Below are 20,734 nucleotides of genomic sequence, written 5' to 3' on the forward strand. Positions count from 1 at the left end.
TTCCCACGTGACCTTTGATGGTCAACCAACCTGCCTGTTCTTCGTTTTCGTTGATCTTAAAGGATACTATCACTTCAAATATTACGTGTTTTGCTTTTGTATTTGTTTTTTAAGCTTTAACAGGGGAGGATATATGTGTCGCTACAGTGTATATACTAGGCTGTAATGTATAATATTTCTATATGAAAACACATCCACTGCAGTGTTGACCTAACAAGTCATGTCTAACCAAATGACATCAGCTCATTACACAGTGTTACAAAATGTGTATGGAACTACCTAGGAAGCAATATTTCAGCCGTTTCCGAAATCTCTTCGTTGCGTTCGAAATGACTAACTAATGTGGGGTTAGTAATCATAATAATGATTGTGTGTGAACAATATTGATCAAACCTTTACCCAAAACGACAAATTGACCTTTAATCTGATTAAATGGAAAGAAAATGTCCCTTTTGAAAGAATTTAAAGCAACTGGGTAGTTGACAAATATACCGTACCCTATGTGTCCTATGGTGTGACATAATGAACATGTACAAAACGAAATATTAACAATTTATTACTTTGTATCAACAGGGGGCCCCCCAGCTGACTTTTAAGGGGTCTCAAGGCGACTAATATTTTTAAATGAGACAAAAGGAGTATTGAAAAACATTAGAAATATTTATTATTTGCCCAACTTTTTTTTTGTAATTCCAAGCTTTCAAAGTAACTCCTTTGGAGTAAAAAAGGTTGAGAACCCCTGTTATAAATTATTAATATTTATAAAATAAAATGGCAGGAGAGAGATTTATCCTTGCTGTAAGTTTTTTTCTAACTTTTTGCTGTCAGACCATAGGACACCTATTCAATATATTATATATAATACAACAACTATCCAATTGTGCTTTTTGGCAAATTTGATCAAATGATATCCTGATTCAATTCCCCTCCTATTTTCATGTCATGTTTAAGCTTGTGAAAGGTGGTGAAAAATGCATGTCTCTACTTGTTTTTGGGAACACCTTATAATAATCCCAAGTCATATCTCATTAATTAATTTTATTGCATCGGAGAGACAGTGTGCAGATATTTTGTACAAGCAATGTTTTCTGCTGTACATAGTTTCTAAATATATTAACTTTAGTCTGAATAAGCAAGCAAACGTGAAACTTCATCAAAAAAAGTTGTTTTGTTACCTCAAAAAGTCTTAGTACAAGGAATCAAGAGATTGCTTTTCTACTGTCCATCGGCAGAATTACTTTACTTGCATGTTGTCTTTATCTTTTGTAATGGCCAAACGTAAAGAGATTTCTAGGCATCAGAATTTGCACCAAGTAAAGCCAAAAGTTTGACTTTTACAGCTTGTCTTGCGATATTGTTTCTTTTGCAAAAAGCAATATAGTCTGTTCTTTTCATGTGTCTTATGAAATGTTAATCAGTTTAATTTAAATCATGATAAAAATACTTTAGCATATGATAAAACAAAATAGAGATATTTCATTCTTGGAAGTGGGTCCAAATTCCAAACATGACAGTATCTTATTTACGCAAATTTTAATAGCAATCCAATATATTTATTGAAATAGTCAATATATTGTAAAAAATCTTATAACTTTTACAACCTATGAATAAAATGTCTAATTAGTTATTTGAAGTTAATCAAGAGTTTATGATTAGTCTAAATTTAAGAGAAGATCGTCTTAATGTGAAAAGGTACAGGAAACAAAACTGTTCAAATTATCAAAATGAATAATGTGAATGCCATTTTTAACCATAACCACTATGTTTTTCTGTCAAGTCCATTCTTCAAATAGAAATAAAGCACTTTAAGTGTAACTGTGAAGGTTTTTTCATTATGTTCTTTAATGTATTACTATGTACGCCCAGATTGTGTGATACTGCTAAACCCAAATTTCTAATATGAAAAAATAAACCTGTTTTATCCTAATTACTTGCTTGTACATATATTGTTTGCTCTATTTTTTCAAACCCTAAAGATGCTCCTGATATGCGTGTTTCCGTTACTTGCTTGTTCAAGAACCAAACAGTTATGACAAATTTTAAAGTTAATTTATAACCAATAATAAAGAAACAATGCAGTTCGTTGAAGTTTACAATGAACCGCAAGGTTGAGCAATAAGCATCATCGCAGAATTAGCTGTTCCCACAAGGGTTTGCCACTCGACCGGTGAAGAGCAATGTGTTGATCCTGGACTCTCGGATCAGCAGAAGGAATGGTCTGTTTGCTATGAATGACTCCTGGAAGAGGTTTAAGGAACGTCCTTTGGCTACCACGGCTGTGGCGGCGGCAGCCTCGCTGCCTTCTTCATTAACCTAAAGGAGAAATTAGAGAGAAATGCTAGCTGACAGGGTTTGGACTGTCTTGTAATGCAGTTCCACCTATTATGCAAAAAACACATTTTGAAGGCATCTTACCTCAAGGAAGGCTTTGTGGTAGGCGTCAGAGATGTACAGGTTAGGTCCATCCTCATTAACCATACCTGGGACGAAATAACAGTAAAACATTCAGAATTCAGCAGTAGGAAGTTTTGTGTCGGGCTTGTCAAACGCGAGCCCTACCTTGAAGACTTGCGTGCGTTGCACTAAAAAGATCCTTGAGACCCATTTTCTCCAGCTCCTCTCTGAGACTAAAGCTGTCCTCGATACGAAAGCGAGGGATCTGCATGGTCACTGTGGTCTCTTTCATTTTATTAAGCCAACCAACAAGTGTCTTGAGGTTCATGTTAACCAAAACCTTCATTGAACAGAGTTAGGCAAGTGTTACGTGTCACAACATTAGATGATTTTAGGAAGAACATTTTTCTAAATGACTTACTTCTGACAGAGATGTGCCTTCATTGGGTAAAATCAGTACCATTGTGATGTCACCACCATTATAGGGCAACTCGAGTATCTTGACCTTGTCGTCGGGTATGGAAGCATACTGGAACTTCCTCTCTTGGTACATCATGGGTACCATACAGCTGTTTGTTTCGTTAACGTGAAAGTCTACTTTCATGACATCTTGCTTATCAAACTTTTGCATCCATTGACCCTAGAAAGCAACAATTAGAGGAAGCTGATATAAGTTTTATTAAGCTTATACTTTTCTGCATTCTCGCTTACTTTGAAGTAAATAGCGTTGACCAAGACTAATATGGTGTCGGAATCTATTGAACCTTCTGGCAGGGTGTCTTTTATTCTGTTCTCTGTTTTGTTGGCAATCCATTCGTTGATCACCATCCTTGAATCATCAGGATTTTCCTGCAAGACATAACTCTTGTTTGGCACAACCACAAGGTTTGGATGCCCTTCTGGGAAATGAAGGAAATGAACTGACCTTAAAATCGAGAGGCATCATTTTGGCCCCATACACCATCTCGCTGATGTGCTGGTAGTTCTTGTTGAAAATCGTAGATTTGTCTCCAAACAACCTGTTGGCAGAGATCAACTCCGTCGTCTCATGCTTTCGCCGATAAAGGCGACAGTTCAGCTTGGCAAAGAAGAAATGAACCTGATCTGACGTCTTTTCCTTTATCGAGTCAAACTGAAACACCTGTTTAATAAAAAAGATTTTAGCTTCCATTTACTCTCATCTTATGCGTGTGCCCTAGTTGAAATCTTACTTTCATGAGCTGCTCCAGTGTTCGGTTGCAAGCTCCTAGCTTTGTCATGGCAAAAGCAGTTGAGATGCTAAGTGGTGATAGAAATACGTTTTCATTGCTGGACTTTCTCTCGGAGAGCTGCTTGAAAAGTGTGAGGGCGAAACGGCTGTTGGCTTTGGATAGTTCAAGTAGTCGGGGGTTAATGCCAACAGGGATCTTCTCAGGTGCTTCAGTTGGTTCTACGGAGATGTCTGGATTGCGGTAGACACACATTGGCTTCAAAGGCAGGTCTCTGGGCCTTGCGTTGCAGATATTATCTTTGGCTTCGTAGACTGAACAGAGGGCAAACGTCCAGAGGATCCACGTACGTTTTAAAAGCTTCATTCTGCCCAAAGTGGAATGAGAGGTGAGTCCAGAAGTCGGCTATTTTGGACATTTGCACATGTACATTTCCAATTTTAAGTTAAACAGTGTGTTGTTTATTTGATGGTAACCATTAATTGGATTAGTAACAGTGTGGGCAACACTTTTTAAGCTATTTTGGAATGCCTTATACACACGGGTAGTTGACTTTGTGCACACTTTGCTATTCTAAAGCTGTTTATAGTTGTTGCTTGTCAAACAGGTTCAACCTGATTCCGCCATTATTGTCCAACTGTAATGCATTTTATAACGAACACGCACAAGAAGATTCGTCTCGAGTTTTATGTCATAGGTTGTTGAAGAAGCTGGACTACGTTTCGCAAGTTCTGACTCTGACAGACATTTGTCGGAGGAAATCACAGTGGTCATAGCTATTTAGCGAAATTACAGAAATTAGCCAAAGATTATAAGAATCTATTCAATCTTATATATACAGATTTACGTAAAATCTCAAACCTAATTATGCATAATCTGAACTGACATCAGGTCTTCACGTCAAAGATTTATGTAGGACTAACAGTATTAATAGTTTCTTAGGTTCTAACTAAATACATTATCAGTTAATCACAAAAGTTAATGTAAGAGTGACCAAGAAACCCCGAAATATCCAAACTTTTCAACCGTGCTTTTTTCTGATCAGGTAGCCTATATCATTGAATTAATAGTTTTTATCTTCCACTTACCTGAGGTATTTCTGTTCTTAAAGACCTGCGTTGAGGCTGTGTTCTACAACACTGATCTCTGGCCAGGTCAGTTCACTGGAGAAAAGTTACTTAAGCCAACCTTTGAGCTATTGATTATTGTGTTTCTGTTAGTAACAGCAAGGGAGATGTTGTTAATATATGTGTGACATATAAAAGGACATTTTTTTGGTCAATTTCAATCCAAAACAGACGTAAATATTTGTCTTAACTAAAGGTCATTTATGGCCTTTACTTGTACTATTGATAAGTGTTGATGTGCAAACGTATGCCTAACTGAGACAAACCAGAAGCACGTGGTTTACAATATCATTTATTCATAATCCATGCCAGAATCACTGCCGCACATAGAATACATTTCTTATTAAATAATTTCAAGTGTTTCAATATCTAATTCAAAAATCCAGTTGGTAATACCCCCTGCCCTCTTACAGAAGAAAAGCAATTGTATTATACAAAAATGCAATCCGAAATTTCACACAGTGAATTCTTGTACAAAAAGAAGAAAGGTATTACGACTACATCCACATTGGAGAAATATAATTCTAAACATTCCTTAATGGAGTATAATATACAAACATGTATTTTCTTATGTCAAAGTTAAAGTGTACCTTAATTTAAGAAGCCTATCATGAAATAACAAGAGAAACCGTCAAAATAAATCAGGTTTCCCGATGTTATGAATCATGGAGAATAGAACACAACGCAACACCCCATATCACAAAAAGTCAATATGTGTGCAAGCGACAAGTATGCTTCGGTGGGAACAAACAATACAGAAATGAGGTGGACAGCACTCCCATTGGACACACCGGAACGCACACACATGCACAATCGATCATTCGTTTCAAAACTACATACTACAGCTATACGCTAAAACACTAAAGCTTGTGCACAACCCTCGTTTTCAAGTAACATTGCAAATCCTCTACTACCGAAAAATCCTCTTACGTATGTTTGGTGCAATGTTTACGTTCCCCTGGAGACCAGGGAACCATATGTACCATAAATCATTTCTTTGTGGGAACTTTGTGGGAATTTTACCCATTCTTGTATTAAATCTTTGCAGGTTTACAACGTTTTACATATTAACGCTACATTCAAATTTTAAGAGCCAGAACGATCAGAACAGTTAAGAATTACAATAAATAAATGTCAAAAACTTGTTTTTTGTTTGGACATCGATCATAAAAAAAAACACTTCATGTCAGCATTTGAGGGGTGAATCTTACAAAACGAAAATATATTTAGCAAAAAAGTTAATTTTGCATTGCAACATTTTTGTGATAAATATATCCCCATCCAATGTGCATTTTCCACATTACAGTAATAAAAACTAAGGCTTTGTTTTCTTTTTTGCTAAATCTATTTCTATATTTTCTTTGCTTAATTTCAAGGTATAGCACGATTTCTAAGTTTCGTAAGATTTACCCGTTTTGGTATCCTTTTTCGAATTGAAGGTGATTCCCGTCGGTTCACGGGGAGATTGTGTAAATGTTGCTTTGCAACAGTATGTTAAAAGTGGTTGTACGTTTTCAAATGGCTGACATCACTCATTCCAACACCACAATAAATCAAGCCCTTTTGCGAGATTAATATCTAAGTTTCGTTCGAGGAAACATTGAAAAACGGTCTCGCTTGGGTGCAAAAGAACAGTCCACGTATATACCTGTATCATACCTCCTATGTTAAATATGACATTAAATATTCCATGATACTCAATTAAAAAACATCAAACAATGACGAAATACACAAACAGTTTCCCTCGTTTGCTGTTTTCCTATTTCAGGCCTTAACATCCAAAATGATGGAACGAACACCATCACGCCAAGAAACACGCTTAAATACTCAAATCCACTTGCACAAAATGGCTACACAAACATGACCTGGCAATAATGGTCCTTTATCTCTGAAAAGATAGGCAGTTTTCAGTCGGCGGTATGAAAGCCGGCAGATTCGAAGAGATCATTTAATATAAATGCGAAATAGAAAACTGCGAAGATTTGGAAATATTATAAATAAAGATGGTTTGGCTACATTTATATACTCGACACGTTAATATAAAGGCACAGTCTTGATGTCTTCAAGTCCTTGACAGAGGTTCATTCCTGACGGATGCGTGCGGGCCGGGATAATGACCTTTACGCCCAAATATACTGAAAATCAACCCTGAGATAAAGACAGAGGTGGATTTTATTCTAACTCTATTGTGAACCAAAATTCTTAAAAGCTCAGCCACAAAGTTTTGAACGTAAAGATTCATATCCATTTTGGGGGGCCAAACCAACAACAAATTTGCTTCTGCTTTCCTTTCAAAAATCTGGGAAAGAAAAATCCTGCGATCCCTAAATTCCACTGTGCCACAGATCTGTCATCTAAATAAAACCGTAATATCCAATCTTGACGATTGCTTTAATGTAAAAAAAACAGACCAAAGCCACAGTAACACCATATATATGATAATGAAAGAATGTACGTAAAAACATCTGCATGTTCCACCAAAATAGGTGCTTTTAAGATTTTGGTCTGATGTCTCAAGAGACTATTATATACCGGCAGAAATAAACAAAACTATAACACAACTTCGAGTTTCGTACGTAATGAGATCTAACCACTAAGGAAAAAGTCTACGTGGAAAAATGCACGTTTTGAGATTTACAGCGCAAGCATTTAGTACATTTTGTAAAATCTTGCATGTGTAGCTGCGTGTCTATGTAATATTTTGGCTAGGTTGATAATGCTTTACTGATAAAAGTAGATCTCCCTGCTCCGATAAGCTTCACCATGTGCAGATTTTGAAAGATTTTCCTCCAAAATCAGCAAGAAAAAGTCGGAATTCTGTCAGATCAGACTCAATGAGTGTTAGTGATAATATTACAACCTGTTTTTTCCTTATATGTGTAAAAAGAATTTACTAAATATAACAGCCAACATTCGAGTTAAAAATACAGTTTGACACAACACAATGCATATTTTTGTCAAATTTGAGTGTTTGTTCAAGAATGAAAAGACCTGTATGGGAATTCGATTGAACCTGGCCATCAAACAACAAGTTCTTTAAACTTTAATGGTCTCAAGAACACATGAGAATGGAGGAGTCTTATGGTGGCTACCAACAGGATCAACATCTTATCCTTCGGATGGAATATAAACATGCCACATCTTTCAAGAAACTGGTTACCTTTAAGAAACGGCGCATAAAAACGTTCAAACTATCGGCTACAAAAAGCACCGGGCTTTCTGAAGAGCATACATGTCACTAACAAAGTGAAGAGCGGTTATTACAAACGCATTCTTAAAACAGAATGTATCTTTGCTTTCGTAACGGTCCTGTTTCCATCCTCAGGATTGAAAAATCTAATAAAGGAATTATAATTGGGGTATATGTGATATGTGGCAACCCTCTTTCTTTCACTTAAAGCAACCAAAGACTCAACATCCATCTTTTGTTGTACTTTACCATGAAGTTTGACTTGTATATACTGTATTTTTATATTTAAAACTATTAATTACTCGGGGGGGGAGCCAGAAAAGAAATAATCCCTGAGGATGATAGCAAAGAGTATCTTCTTGTGGAAGGTTCAATCGAAGTCCCGCAGGAACTGAATAAAGGTTGATTTAGTGAACACTTGGGTTTACAAACAACAAATCTGTTATTTAGCAAAATATTGATATGTAAATATGATACACAGTTGTGATCATCATCATTATAAATCTGATTTAGTGGCTGTTGAATGAATATGGGGCCGGTTTGTGGTTACTGTAAAAATAAACCTTAAATCGAATTGAATGCTGTAAACTGTGACAAGTGTAAACGTGACACCGAGATATAAAGCAACTACCAAAAAGTAGCACATTAGGATAAAAAGTTGAAGAAAATGTTTTGAAACCCAAAATCGTGGTCTTCCAATTAAAAAACCAACTGAAATCTTTATCACTGTCGACACGCAAACATTTAAGACTGAGTATATCCACTGGTTTACAAGGCAATGTGAAAGGCTTGTCTCACAAAAGGTGATGCAAGTCATTTAAAAAATGTCGAAAGCACTCAACAGCAGATACTGCTGCCAAGAGATTCAGGAAAGGACATTGGGGAGCTTACGCACAGCGATTCCTGCTGAACTCCGTTGTCAAATAAAACTGAAGTGCAACTGATGACATGGCATGGGAAAACCTGGGATAGAATAGCCTGTCGGTGATGGTGGAAGGAGAGGGCTGAGGTAGAAAGAGCAGTCTAGGAGTGTCCGTTCTTGGGCAGGTCTGGGCTGCTGGCCACCTGCTCCGAGGACAAACTGAGAGATGATGTCTTGCTGGTCAGCGAGGACATGCTGCTGCTCATGAGACTGCGGCCTTGTGCCAGACCCATGGAGCCGTTGGAGCTCTCGCTGCAAACCAGAGAAAAGATTGCAAAGTATTTTTTTAAAACTGTTTATTTGGGTCTTGGTCATAGTTCACACCAGATTTAAAATAATGCATTTACATAAAGTACTAGACATTTTTTTTACACAAAATGAATTGTCTCATAAATAGTCGCAGTTTCGACATTTCACCTGAGAGTCAGCTGGTGCTCGTCTCGCTTCAGAGCGCGTTCGTCTTTGCCGTTCTCAACTGAGACCAGCTTGTACTTGCCGTCGTGGTTCTCCTGGAGGCAAAATAAATCAAGTTTAAGCACAGGAATGTAAATCACACTGGACGTGGGGTCCGTCCCCGAACGGAAGTATTCACCTATTCAAACCCATTCCAAGTAAACAATTCCTAGAAATGCCCTTGGTTAGAAATTGATTTCTGCCCATGAATTATTGAATCATTCACCAGTGACAGATTATATTAATTGTGAATAATTAATGTGAGCACTATAAATTGCTAGTATCACTGACCATGGCCCTCTCATGTGTCCTCTTGCCGATCTCGCGCTCAACCTGGTGAAGCTCGAGACTCAGCTGCTCGCTTGACAGACTCCCAGAGGACCAGTCCGCTCGAGAGCTTGAGATCTGGAGAGAGAGATTACATTTGACCACTTCACTACTCAAGTCTACATTGATAGTAATAAAACATACATGGCTGTTTGGATGTCTAATGCTAATTTTAGTATGCAAAATCTAAACCTTAGCATTAAAGGGATAGTTCACCCATAAATGAAAAATCTGACATCATTAACTCAGCTTCAGGTTTGTTCTGCTAAAAACAAAGGAAGATATTTGGAAGAATGTCAGTAACCGAACAGATCTCATCCCCCATTGACTCCCATTGTATTTATTTTCCCTGCTATGAGAGTCAATGGTGGCCAAGAACTGTTTGGTTATAAGCATTCTTCTAAATATCTTTCTCTGTGTTTATCACAATGCAGACATTTAAACCGAGTGAGATGAGAACATTTGAAAGTGTAACAATGCTGTGCAAATGCCTTCTCAAACCAGATGCTAAATATTGTGATGACAAGTTGTTAAGACAGAAATGTTTCATAAACTGGTAATGTTACGAATGGGCTTGTAACAAGGTTTTACCTCCATGCGACTCTGCGTCTGTTGGTTGATCTGCTGGTTGACCTGCTGAAGCTCCATCCTCAGCTGCTCTCTCGCCTGCACCGCTGGGGACAGACCCGACCTGCGGGTCAACATCAAAATGTTACTTTTCGAAACATTTACAGTACAAAACCAACCTGAAAAAACAATATTCTGTCCCAACATACCGCTCACTAATGTGCCCCTGCGACATTTGGTGATGTTGGTAGGAGTCGCCGCTCCACCCACTGTGGTTTCCATAGTTGTAGTCAGCTAAACAACAAACAACATTAAAACAAAAAAATTTATTTGTATGTGTCTTAGCTAAGCTCGAGACCAAACACAGTCATATAAGCTTTGGGAGTTTACCAGCAGATGGATGCTTTGCAGAAGTTGGTATTTGGTTGTTGGGCGGGTAGCCTGGTTTAGACGTGCGCGAGATGGCTCCGAACCGGGACACGGTCGGCAGCGAGCCAAAGGGAATTATGGGGTCGTCGTCTTTGACGTCTCCCGCTCTGCGCTGAAGCTCCAACCCGTGAGGTCTCAGACCTTTGCCCTTGTCTGAGTTTGGCTGGGAGAGTTTCAGACACGTGGGAAAATTTAGCGAATGTAGTTTCACTAAATGGAATAACATCTGGATATACATCATAATATTTCTTCATTTGTTTATTTATTTATGAAACTCTTATCCAACTATATTCACTCATTATTTCTAACACATTTGGCCTTTGGTTTGTCAAAAGTGTGATTACATCACATGGAAGGAATCGACTCTGACAACATATAGTTTTGGAGTGGCCATTGAAAACGTGTAGAATAAACTGGAACAAATGTCCTTGTAATGTAGAAGCTTTCAGTTTAAAGTTCTGGTTAAAATGAACAAAAATCTGTTAAAATAAGAGAAAAGGGTCTCCTTTGCTTATCCTGATTCACAACGATAAGCTCATTATAATGACTTAACCTGAGCTTTCAGAAACAATTTAGCTAGACAGGCTAATAAACGTTCTTTGTCTGAAACAGAGAATATGTTTTATAGGTTATAAACCTGCAGAACATGAACTTACTTCCATTGAACCCCCTTTGGACTTCATATCTTTGCTGCCAATGCAAGACCCGAAGGTGTCGCACGACCAAGGAGAATATGAAGTGGTGTACTCTGGCTCACGGAAATGTCCAAAAGAGTGCGAGTTCTCCTCCATGTACTGCAAAAGATTTGACCCGATTGTTACTTTGGGCAGATTTTATCTTGTCAAACAATTATCCAATATTCTTACATGACTTTGTCTTACATGACTTTGTCCCCTCGTGTCCGGAGGATAGCTGGGGTCGTATGAGGGCGTGGAGCCGAACGGTGTAGGAGAGCCGACTTTCCTCTGCTCCAGCTGAGCCATGATCTCCTGTCTGCGGCCCAGCAGGTAGTCGAGCGAGGGTTGTGGACGAGTGTAGGCACTCTGTGGACAGACAGACATATTTTTGGAACTGGTTTTCTAAATGACAACATAAGCCAAAATAAACCGTTCGTCTTTCTTACCCTGTGATAATTCCTGGAGTGGTTATAGTTCTCGGAGACGTATCTCTCCTGAGCCGATTCTGGAAGGTACGAGGTGCTGGCGTTTTGGGACTGTAGGGGTGGGACGTCCATGGGAACTGGACTCCTCCGGCCAAACTCTTCTCGTGGAGGGAATGCTTGGGGATGGCCGTGGCTTGGGTACGGGGGGTGCCGGCGTCCGTCGTGGTGAGAAGGGTACCCGTAATGGGAAGAATACTGACGTTCTGAGGTGTAAGAGCTGGAATACGAGTCTGGGTAAGGTGGCATGCCCGGATCCGGAGGTGGAGCGGGGTGGCGGGTGTAACGTTGGTGGGCGTGGTGGTGGGGGTAAGAATTTGCTGTCAAATTGAAAAATAAACATTATAACTGATCTCCGTAGTGTAGAGCGTAATGTATGCATTTAAACAACAATGACATTTTTACCTGTGGAATACTGAGGGGATTCATATTGGGTGGATGGTGCTCTGGCTTCAGGGTAGTACAGGTCAGACGGTTGTGATGGATACATGTGAGGAATGTGCTTCTGTCCATCGTTTGCCATCCTGGAGTGGGAATTTAGGGACATTGTTGCTTTTGGAATAGATTCCAATCTACAAGAAAAGAAATGGTATTAGCTATGCATGCAGGTTCAAATTCACATTGTGTCATCATTAACTCACGAGTCAGGAGGTGATCCCGGGGCACTAAGACTTCCCGAGTCTGCACGAGCTTTGTGGGATGGGTCGTAAGACGGGTCTGCTCCTCTTGACACGAGATGGGTTATATTAGAGCCAGGGCCTGCCGCTAGAATGCCGTTGCTGATGGAGGCAGACTTGCGCGGAAGCCCCTCTATCACCGGAATGTCCTCGGGTAACAAACCCATGTCAATCTCATTCAGCTGGGTTAGAGATTGGCTGAGCTGACGGCGCAGTCCCAGACGTTTATTCATTTTACGGTACCTGCCATCAAAGAACAGAAGATAAGGCTGATGCTAATGCTAATATGGAATTGTGGTTTATGTTTGGCCGTAAGACGCTCACTTTTCCAGTTCGTCCTGAGAGTGGGCGAAAGTACAGCTTGCGCCGCGTGGACAGCCTCCCTTCTGTTTCATGTCTCGGCACATGTAGGTCTTGTACTTGCTGTGTTGGGGTGGCTGTGGAGACACGAGAGATATTCATGCTCATGGTTCTATTTGAGTTTATGAGGAGGAGGGGATGTGGATACTGACCTGCTGCTGATCTCCTCCTTTCTTGCTGTGGTTCTGAATGAAGTCAACCAGACCGTGAACCACCGTACGCACCGCTTCCAACCCTTTGGAAAGCTGCTCCCATGTCGGTGCAGGAGCATCTGTTAATAAAAACACACAATACATTTGTAAAATACATTTATGAAAACATGATTCACGATTGGTTTGTGAATAAACAAGTTGGCAGACCTGGACTGGGGTCAATATCAGCCAGCCTCTCCAGGTGAGGTCTGAGGTGGTTGAGATTGGCTGGATCTCCCGTTCTCTGCAGGGCTATTGTGAGCTCCTGTACGCTTTGAGCGAAGGACGCCGGCGTCTGTAACTGAAAGTGTAGAAGAGAGAAAGACGTTAGATGGCGCCATAGTTTTATTTTTCACAGATCTAACTTGGAAAAACTGGTACCATCCAGTGAGATTTTAAAATAAAACCCATTAAGCAATCTGAACAGTATCTGTATTATACAAACAAAGAAAACTATTAGATAATTACCAAAATGTTATGACTCATCTCCTAAAATGTGTCTCTTTTGTTTCGCGTTTATGTAATGGAATAATTTATTATGTAATAATTCACATGAACAGTTGAGTTTACTTTCTGGCAAATCAAAGCGCACAGGAAAAAAAACAATAAATTGAGTTTATTTTATAATCTTATCTTATCAAAAATGACCTTCATTCTTAAATTTTTAATTGAACGAAGCTCTCAAATTCAACCTATCCCGTCATACCTTATCTATAATAGACTGCATATGGGATTTATGGGACTGGTCCCCATACAGCAGCGAGGACCACTGGTCAGGTGCGATACGCAGTCCCCCCTCCATAGCGATCTGTACGATCTGGGAGTCGTGCTCTCTCCGGAGTGCCTCGTAGGTACGAAACTCCTCCTTAAGCTGCATTAAAGAGGAGTCCTCATCACGCTTTGTCACCTTGAAAAGAAAAACATACACACTAAGGAATGGATAGATAGAACATAGATAGAAACAAATAACCGCAAATCAACCATAACTGTAAGAACAGAAACATCGGAGGCACCTTGAAGCAGGAGGCCCTGTAGAGGAGCTGCACTACGTGGCCGATGCTAGTTTTTGAGGCTTGAGGAAAGCGAGGTTCGAGTCTTTGGACCACAAACAGGACCAGAACCTTCCGTGAGAGGGCGGAACCGTCCTCCAAAGCCAGCAGAACAAGCTTCAACGCTTCTTCCTGCATAGCTGTGGAGCACCCAAAAATGTTAAGTACCCACAAATACATGTATATCCACCAGCGTACAACCACAGATAGAAAGTATTACCGGGGCCAAGAAACTGGCATCCCCTGGCTCTCACGGCTGCCCACAGATTAGACGAAAGCTGCTGAGGGTTCTGGTGCTGGAGTATGAGCTCAGTGACGGTACGCTCGCCCAGGGACCGGGCGGCCCGCATGGCTCGGATTCGTCCCTCTTCCTCCACGAGCTGGCAGTGAACCAGCGTTACCAGCTTCCTCTGCATGGGTCTGCTAAGCACACTCTGAGCGACACCATTCACTGCTGCACCTGCACAGATGAAACAGAATGAAGCATTCACAGTGTGTCTCTGTGCAATGTCCCATGCCACCAAATCTGTTTACACAGTCGTGTTTTATGAAGACTCACTTCTGTCTCATGACTAAATGTAAATGTGTTATTTGCTATTTTGAAACGTGAAAAGCTGGAGATACCTCTGGTGTTGCTCAGGGGTTTAAGGTAGAGGGCAAGGTCCTCCACACACGTCCGAGACTCTTCATAGTTCTTGATGTCCTCTTCATCTGTCAGTAAGGTAACTGGTTGGGGTTTCAAAACCTGCAGGGAATAAATACAGGGTACTTCCTTTAATATATCTTTGAGCACAAATGTATTCTTGCGTGACTTGCAGGTGAACGTATCTGTATTCTGAAAAACAAACCATCCCCATTTCATTGAAGGAATTTCTCCCCCCAAAAAGAATCTGAGGAATACTCAATAATACCTAATGTTCAATATATCGCCCAGCCAAAAGATTGTTCTTGCACAGCTTAAAAAAGGTTCTTATATTTTATGATTGTTTTTGTTTAGCTAAAGATAAGCTGAATTTCCATTACCCTCCAAATTGCGCTAACTGAATTTCTTTATATACACACGATGGAAACATCACTTTCACTGAAACTCAATTATTTGGAAAAAATTACTCTTGCATGACGTGGTTTTATGTTTGGCAAAACTGCAATGGAAACAATGTTTACTGCCATTTACAGATCACCTGGTGTACATAAAAATGACTTTATCATTCTTTAAAGATCTGAAATTGTGTACTATATTGTTCAGTTCCCTGCCATTAAAGCTTGGATAGGCCTACTTTAAATAGCTTTAGGTGTGTGTAAACAATCTGTTGTTGTAAAAATCAATGTGCTCCTAAAAACATCTCTCGTAAAAACCAAAGGCAGTTCTCATACACCTAAAGATAGTCCCTGTACGGCTACAAATAATTATTGTACATGCTGCCTTGTTTGCATTCCTCACATTGCTGGGCAGAACAGAAAAGCTTTTCATGGGGCCATCCACATTCTTTGATGTGTTCCTATACATCCAAAACACGTTCCCACAAATACTCTGCATCATGCTGAGAAGCGGTTCTCGTGCGAACATATATTTCAATAAAAACAGAGGAACAACTGCAGCATAATGCTGATTCAACATATTTCTTCCTTCCCTTCGTGAGTTAAGAACCATGTGTAGGTGTGTTCATTTATACTGGATGAATTAGGTTCCTCTATTCAGGATGCGATAAATCAGCTGAGAGCTGCATCGAGATGGACATGCATGCAAAATCGGACACAAGTCAGCAGTCATGCAATCATACGCTTTAGTGCGTCACATCACGGCAGCAATCCAACCAGACAGGAATGACCACAAGCTGATATTTATAAACCCGACGCCCTGTGACCTACTGAATAGTGACTCCACCTGTCTTTTACATTCTGCATTGAACTGCTATGATGCACATTAACAAACATGCTGCTCCTTCACTGCGACCGATGCATGCGTGACCAAATCTTGATACTTTTAGCATTTGCTTTAAGTTGTGATAATCGTAACTGGTTGGAAAGGAAACTAAGTGCATTGTTTAAATGGCGAAGAACTGCTTTACTTCTACTTCCTTGGTTGAGTCGTTTGATGGTTTTGAATGCAGGTTGGAGCGACAGTTAAAAAAATGCATGGCATCCATTTAAGGAAAACAAAGTTTATAAAAACAAACACGTTCCGGTCTCTTGCCGTGTCTCGGTTTGAGGCTGATTTGGGGTGGGCGCATGTTACTCACCTGTCCACTGACTAGCTGTAGCAGTGCGGTGTTGACGGGTAACTGCTCGATGTCAGTGTTGATGGCGGTCTGGTCGAAGGGGCAGGCCTTGCGATGCAGTTTGTTCAGGCACATTTTGCACACGGTGTGGCCGCATCCCAGACTGATGGGCTTGCGATGGCTCTCCTCGAACGTTTGTGTGCAGATGTCGCACAACAAAAATTCGGTCCATTGCGGGGCTTGCACAGGCATTGTAACGATGAGCAGTTGGTGATGCTCCGGTCCCCAAGTTTTCTGCTTATTGCTGCATTTGATTTTAGATTTGTTTTTTGCAAAACGATACAGTAAGTCCTGGAGGTTCCACTGGAACCGGTAATGCTCTTCCAAAGACGATGATTCTCAAATATTTTCTGGCATTGTGAGCATTCAGCACATAGTGTGAAAAACATAACCTACGAGACAAAAAAAGAAATGTTAACAATAACGCAGTCAAGCTTCTCTTAAAATAATTTACATTTATTCCTTTGGCAGGTCAAAGAAATGTTTTCTGCCCTTTATGGCGTCAGTGGCATAACATTTGTTTTTGTGTGCAGACCGTTAGGTTTATTTGAAGGGATAGTTTACCAAAAAAATTTTTTTTATTGTTTACTTATGAAAGTGAAATTTCGATGTATGACTTTCTTCAGCAAGACACAAAAGAGGATATTTTGAAGAATGTTGGTAACCAAACAACTTTGGTAACTGCCATCGTATAAACATAAAACCTTAACATAAGATAGTTTTGTGTTCCACTGAAGAAAGTCATGTATATATAAGTTTTAAATGACATGAGGTTGAGAAAACGAAGACAAACTTTTCTATTTTGGGTAAACTGTCCCTTTAATGAAAAACAAAAAAAAAATGCCTTTCGTGTATCATTGGTGTGCATTCATGCAATTTAAATTGAGAAATTGTGCTTAGCTTTTAGATAATCTGTCAACTTGAATTAAGATCAAATACTCATGATTCAAAAATGTAAAGTATTTATAACAAATAAAAAGGAAAATATCAATATTTAATTATTCATTCAATAAAATAACAAAGAACATGAAACCAAAATGAATATTATAAAGGAGACATTTTATAAATGTGACACATTGTGAGCCGGACCAATATGGGTTTTTGGGGGCCGATACGATATTAGGGAGTAAAAACAGTCCGATATCGATATTTTGCCCGATATTCTTTATGTGTATTTTATGGTATAGTACCATTCAAAAGATTGATAATTTTTATTTACTGTATAGCATTCCGTCTTTACAACTAGGTAACAACTTTTTTTTGCTGTTTCCCACAAGTACAATGACATATGCTTATATTAAACACAGACCTTACAAAACGAATAACCAATGCACACACTATGCAAAAAATAAGAAAAGAATATAAAAAACCGTCATGTCATATAAAGGACCTTATTGGTTGCCTTTAACAAAACGAATAATCACAACGCACATCAAGCAAAAAATAAATAATGAATATACATTTATTTAGAGTCATTGCATATTTATTTTATACAGTGAAGAGTGTTTTTTTATTCATCATTCAGTTTTCATCTTGAATGCTACTTGAAACATTCAATTGTTGTGAAGAATGTAATTGTTCATTTGTGGGATTATATAACCAAAGCATTTTTCAGTAATACAGTGTAAAAATAAAATGGTGTAATATTAATTATAAATAAAATATGCATTAAAGCATATTTTTTCTAATAATTTATTTTGGGGCTTGTTATAAATCACCTATTTTGATGTGGTACTGATTTAACAGGTATTAGATTATGGTACCGTAATGAGGCCAAAAATTTGGAATCGAGCAAACACTAGCCACAGGCTCATTTCAGCCAATAAAAATCGGCAAACCGGCTCTACATTTTTCCATCAAAAACTGTCGCTGACCCAAGTACGACTGGAACTATTTCCAATAGTTATACCACACAATCCTGGCCACGCAGGGCTTTTCGTCAAGCTTTTAGCCTGACGATATCACTCCAGTCACAACTACATGACCCACACATAACATTCAGTCCCGGGAAATCCAGAACAGCAATAATAACCTGACTGATCATTTATTACAGCTTAGCTTGCTAACCGAACCTTACTGTATCTCACTACAGTCATAATAACCAAAACATAGGGGATTTCGAATGACTAATAGCACAAAGCGGTTAGACCGTTCCACCGGGAGACATCACAAGGAAGCATTTGAGTACAAAAACAGGTGTTGTGACCGACAACGTGACTCATCTGAAAAACATCAAAGTCGCGTTAACGCTCCAGCAGCATACAAATTTAAACCCGTAGGGAACAGAAAGACTCACCTCAAATAACAGACTTTCTATCACATGCATCACGTGTCTTCGCTGTCAAAGCAGCTATGAGATACTACGAAACTCAAAACTTTGCTTTTTGAGTGAAATAAAAAAGAAATGCAGCAAAAAAGCAAGCACTGCCACAATCGAACCGTTCTCGAGAAATTCTGCAGAATTTCAGCTCGAGCTTGTCGTGCGCAGGTGTGAAAATCACACCCTTCACTGCAAACAACTTTAATAGGCGATAAAATAACATTAAAAGAAGTGTTCGAGGGCTTTATAACCTCATTTTACCTAATAAGCCCATGCTATCATGACATTCAAATCCATTCTTAGCTGCCGCATATACAACCAAGAAACTTCCTCTTGGGTTTTAAGTGGGCGCACCCACCCTCTGCACCGTAGGCCTTCCAGATAACAATGAGGTGGGTGATTTTTTGTTAAACCAAAAGGGAATCTTTATGGTGATACTGGTGTCAACTTGAGCTCCAGGAAGCAGACCAATCGAGACTCATAACCGTGTAATATTTAACCTGTATTTCCCATGTAGGAAATAATAACAAAATGTCAAGTAATCATGACTGGGCGCCAGTCCAATTTATCTACTAGATATGACTTATTCAAAGGCAAACAAACGTCTTAGATTATAGCTTGTCATTCTTCAGATCACAATTCATGTCAACTGTTTATTTGATGCTAAATATTTTGAGACCCTCCCTTGCCACTGTAGTCATGGAAAATCGACCACATTCGAAAGCACGCTGAGACTTATTTTTGCTATTTCCTTTACTGGAAAGCCCCTAAGGTTATTGAACAAAGAGTGTATGGTTATATATACGGATCAATCACGGTTTTATGAAACCACAACCTATGACAAGAAATAAACAGGCAATAAGCACGTGCGCATCTCCACGTTCCCTAAATGTGAAGTCTAGTCGAACAAAGCAAATGCATTATTAATACCATACTCTTTCATTGGACTCTTTATTAAACACTCTTGTGAAATTAAAATGGATTTGTTTATAATATCCATTTATACACGACTGACAACGATCCCTTCAGAAACGAAGACAAAGACAATTGACTGCAGCGGAGCTTCAATAATACGATTTAATGTCGCACAAACCCACACAATTCTCAAATAATTTATTTATTTCCTATCTACGTGTTTGTTATTAAAACATGCCACACGTTCATGCATATTACTTATTTAAAGCGACTTTTCATTTTCAGATAAAACTGGTATGCTAGTCAGCTAGCAGGTTGACAAACAAATAGCCATTTATTTAAACGAATCATATACTACAGAAACTCTGATTACTAGTGTTGACTTCACATGTTGTTTTTCCTCATAAAACCGATTGAAAATGTTAGCGACGTAATATTCCCGACGTAAATGTAAGTTTGCACCGTTCAAAGCCTTCTGAAATTTGAATATTAAACAACAGCTAACGTTAGCCGGTGTGCTAACAAAACAAAGCTTTCGGCTAAACGTCATTTAATAAGTTACATCGGCTACATCATAGATCTTCTGATATCAGTGGCAATATAATTTCTGAATACACTTATTTTAAAAAACGATATACTAAATAATAACCGACAATGACATGTATTTTACGTGAATGCTGTGATCGTAACCATTAGCATTCATGCTAACGTTGCGCCGGTCGACGCATCTTAGCCAAAACGTATGTTGCACGGGGTGAACCTTTTTAATTTAAACAGTTCAAACATTTTAATCAAAACATATAGTCGTTTTATTTATTACGATGATCCTTTTTGGAAAATAGCTTACAGACTTTATGGTTTAATGAGCACACATATCATTACCTTAGTCTATGTATTGTGGTTTTAACGATTTAGTTCCTTAACAATATTTTAGCTTTTATATGCATCGTAACACAATAAACGCAATTCAACGGGCAGTAAAACAGATCAAAGGTATATAAACATTGTTTTGTACTCACAATATTTGGTCTTCACAGAAGAAGGCAGAGAGTCGCCTGCTGCTGTAATGAAACTTTCTTTTGACTGAGTCTCGCAGCTCAAGTGAAGGGACTAAACCTTCAGGATTGCGCAATCATCCACACATCTCCATCACACCCTACACAGACC

At 39.0% G+C, this 20,734-nt stretch overlaps 2 protein-coding genes across 2 annotated transcripts; both read right to left on the reverse strand.

Annotated features, from left to right (window-relative positions):
* Positions 1 to 1,023: 1,023 nt before the first annotated feature.
* On the reverse strand, positions 1,024 to 5,447 carry serpinc1 (serpin peptidase inhibitor, clade C (antithrombin), member 1). The gene is made up of 9 exons (XM_079472169.1): positions 5,320 to 5,447; positions 4,691 to 4,815; positions 3,606 to 3,969; positions 3,320 to 3,535; positions 3,106 to 3,243; positions 2,816 to 3,034; positions 2,560 to 2,734; positions 2,416 to 2,480; positions 1,024 to 2,313 (listed from the first exon to the last, which is right to left on the reverse strand). The coding sequence occupies exons 3-9, from the start codon at positions 3,966 to 3,968 to the stop codon at positions 2,134 to 2,136; spliced, it is 1,356 nt and encodes a 451-aa protein (XP_079328295.1). The 5' UTR covers position 3,969; positions 4,691 to 4,815; positions 5,320 to 5,447; the 3' UTR covers positions 1,024 to 2,133.
* On the reverse strand, positions 5,007 to 20,724 carry rc3h1a (ring finger and CCCH-type domains 1a). Its single transcript, XM_079472166.1, has 20 exons — positions 20,587 to 20,724; positions 16,294 to 16,724; positions 14,678 to 14,798; positions 14,274 to 14,513; positions 14,018 to 14,193; positions 13,711 to 13,911; positions 13,173 to 13,305; positions 12,966 to 13,084; positions 12,778 to 12,890; positions 12,418 to 12,696; positions 12,182 to 12,348; positions 11,741 to 12,096; positions 11,499 to 11,660; positions 11,274 to 11,411; positions 10,579 to 10,780; positions 10,398 to 10,482; positions 10,213 to 10,312; positions 9,586 to 9,699; positions 9,259 to 9,350; positions 5,007 to 9,093 (listed from the first exon to the last, which is right to left on the reverse strand). Exons 2-20 carry the CDS (start codon positions 16,522 to 16,524, stop codon positions 8,943 to 8,945), a joined length of 3,180 nt encoding a protein of 1,059 aa, XP_079328292.1. The 5' UTR covers positions 16,525 to 16,724; positions 20,587 to 20,724; the 3' UTR covers positions 5,007 to 8,942.
* Positions 20,725 to 20,734: the final 10 nt, after the last annotated feature.

This window comes from Barbatula barbatula, assembly GCF_947034865.1.
Source record: "Barbatula barbatula genome assembly, chromosome: 13".
Lineage (NCBI taxonomy): Eukaryota > Metazoa > Chordata > Actinopteri > Cypriniformes > Nemacheilidae > Barbatula > Barbatula barbatula.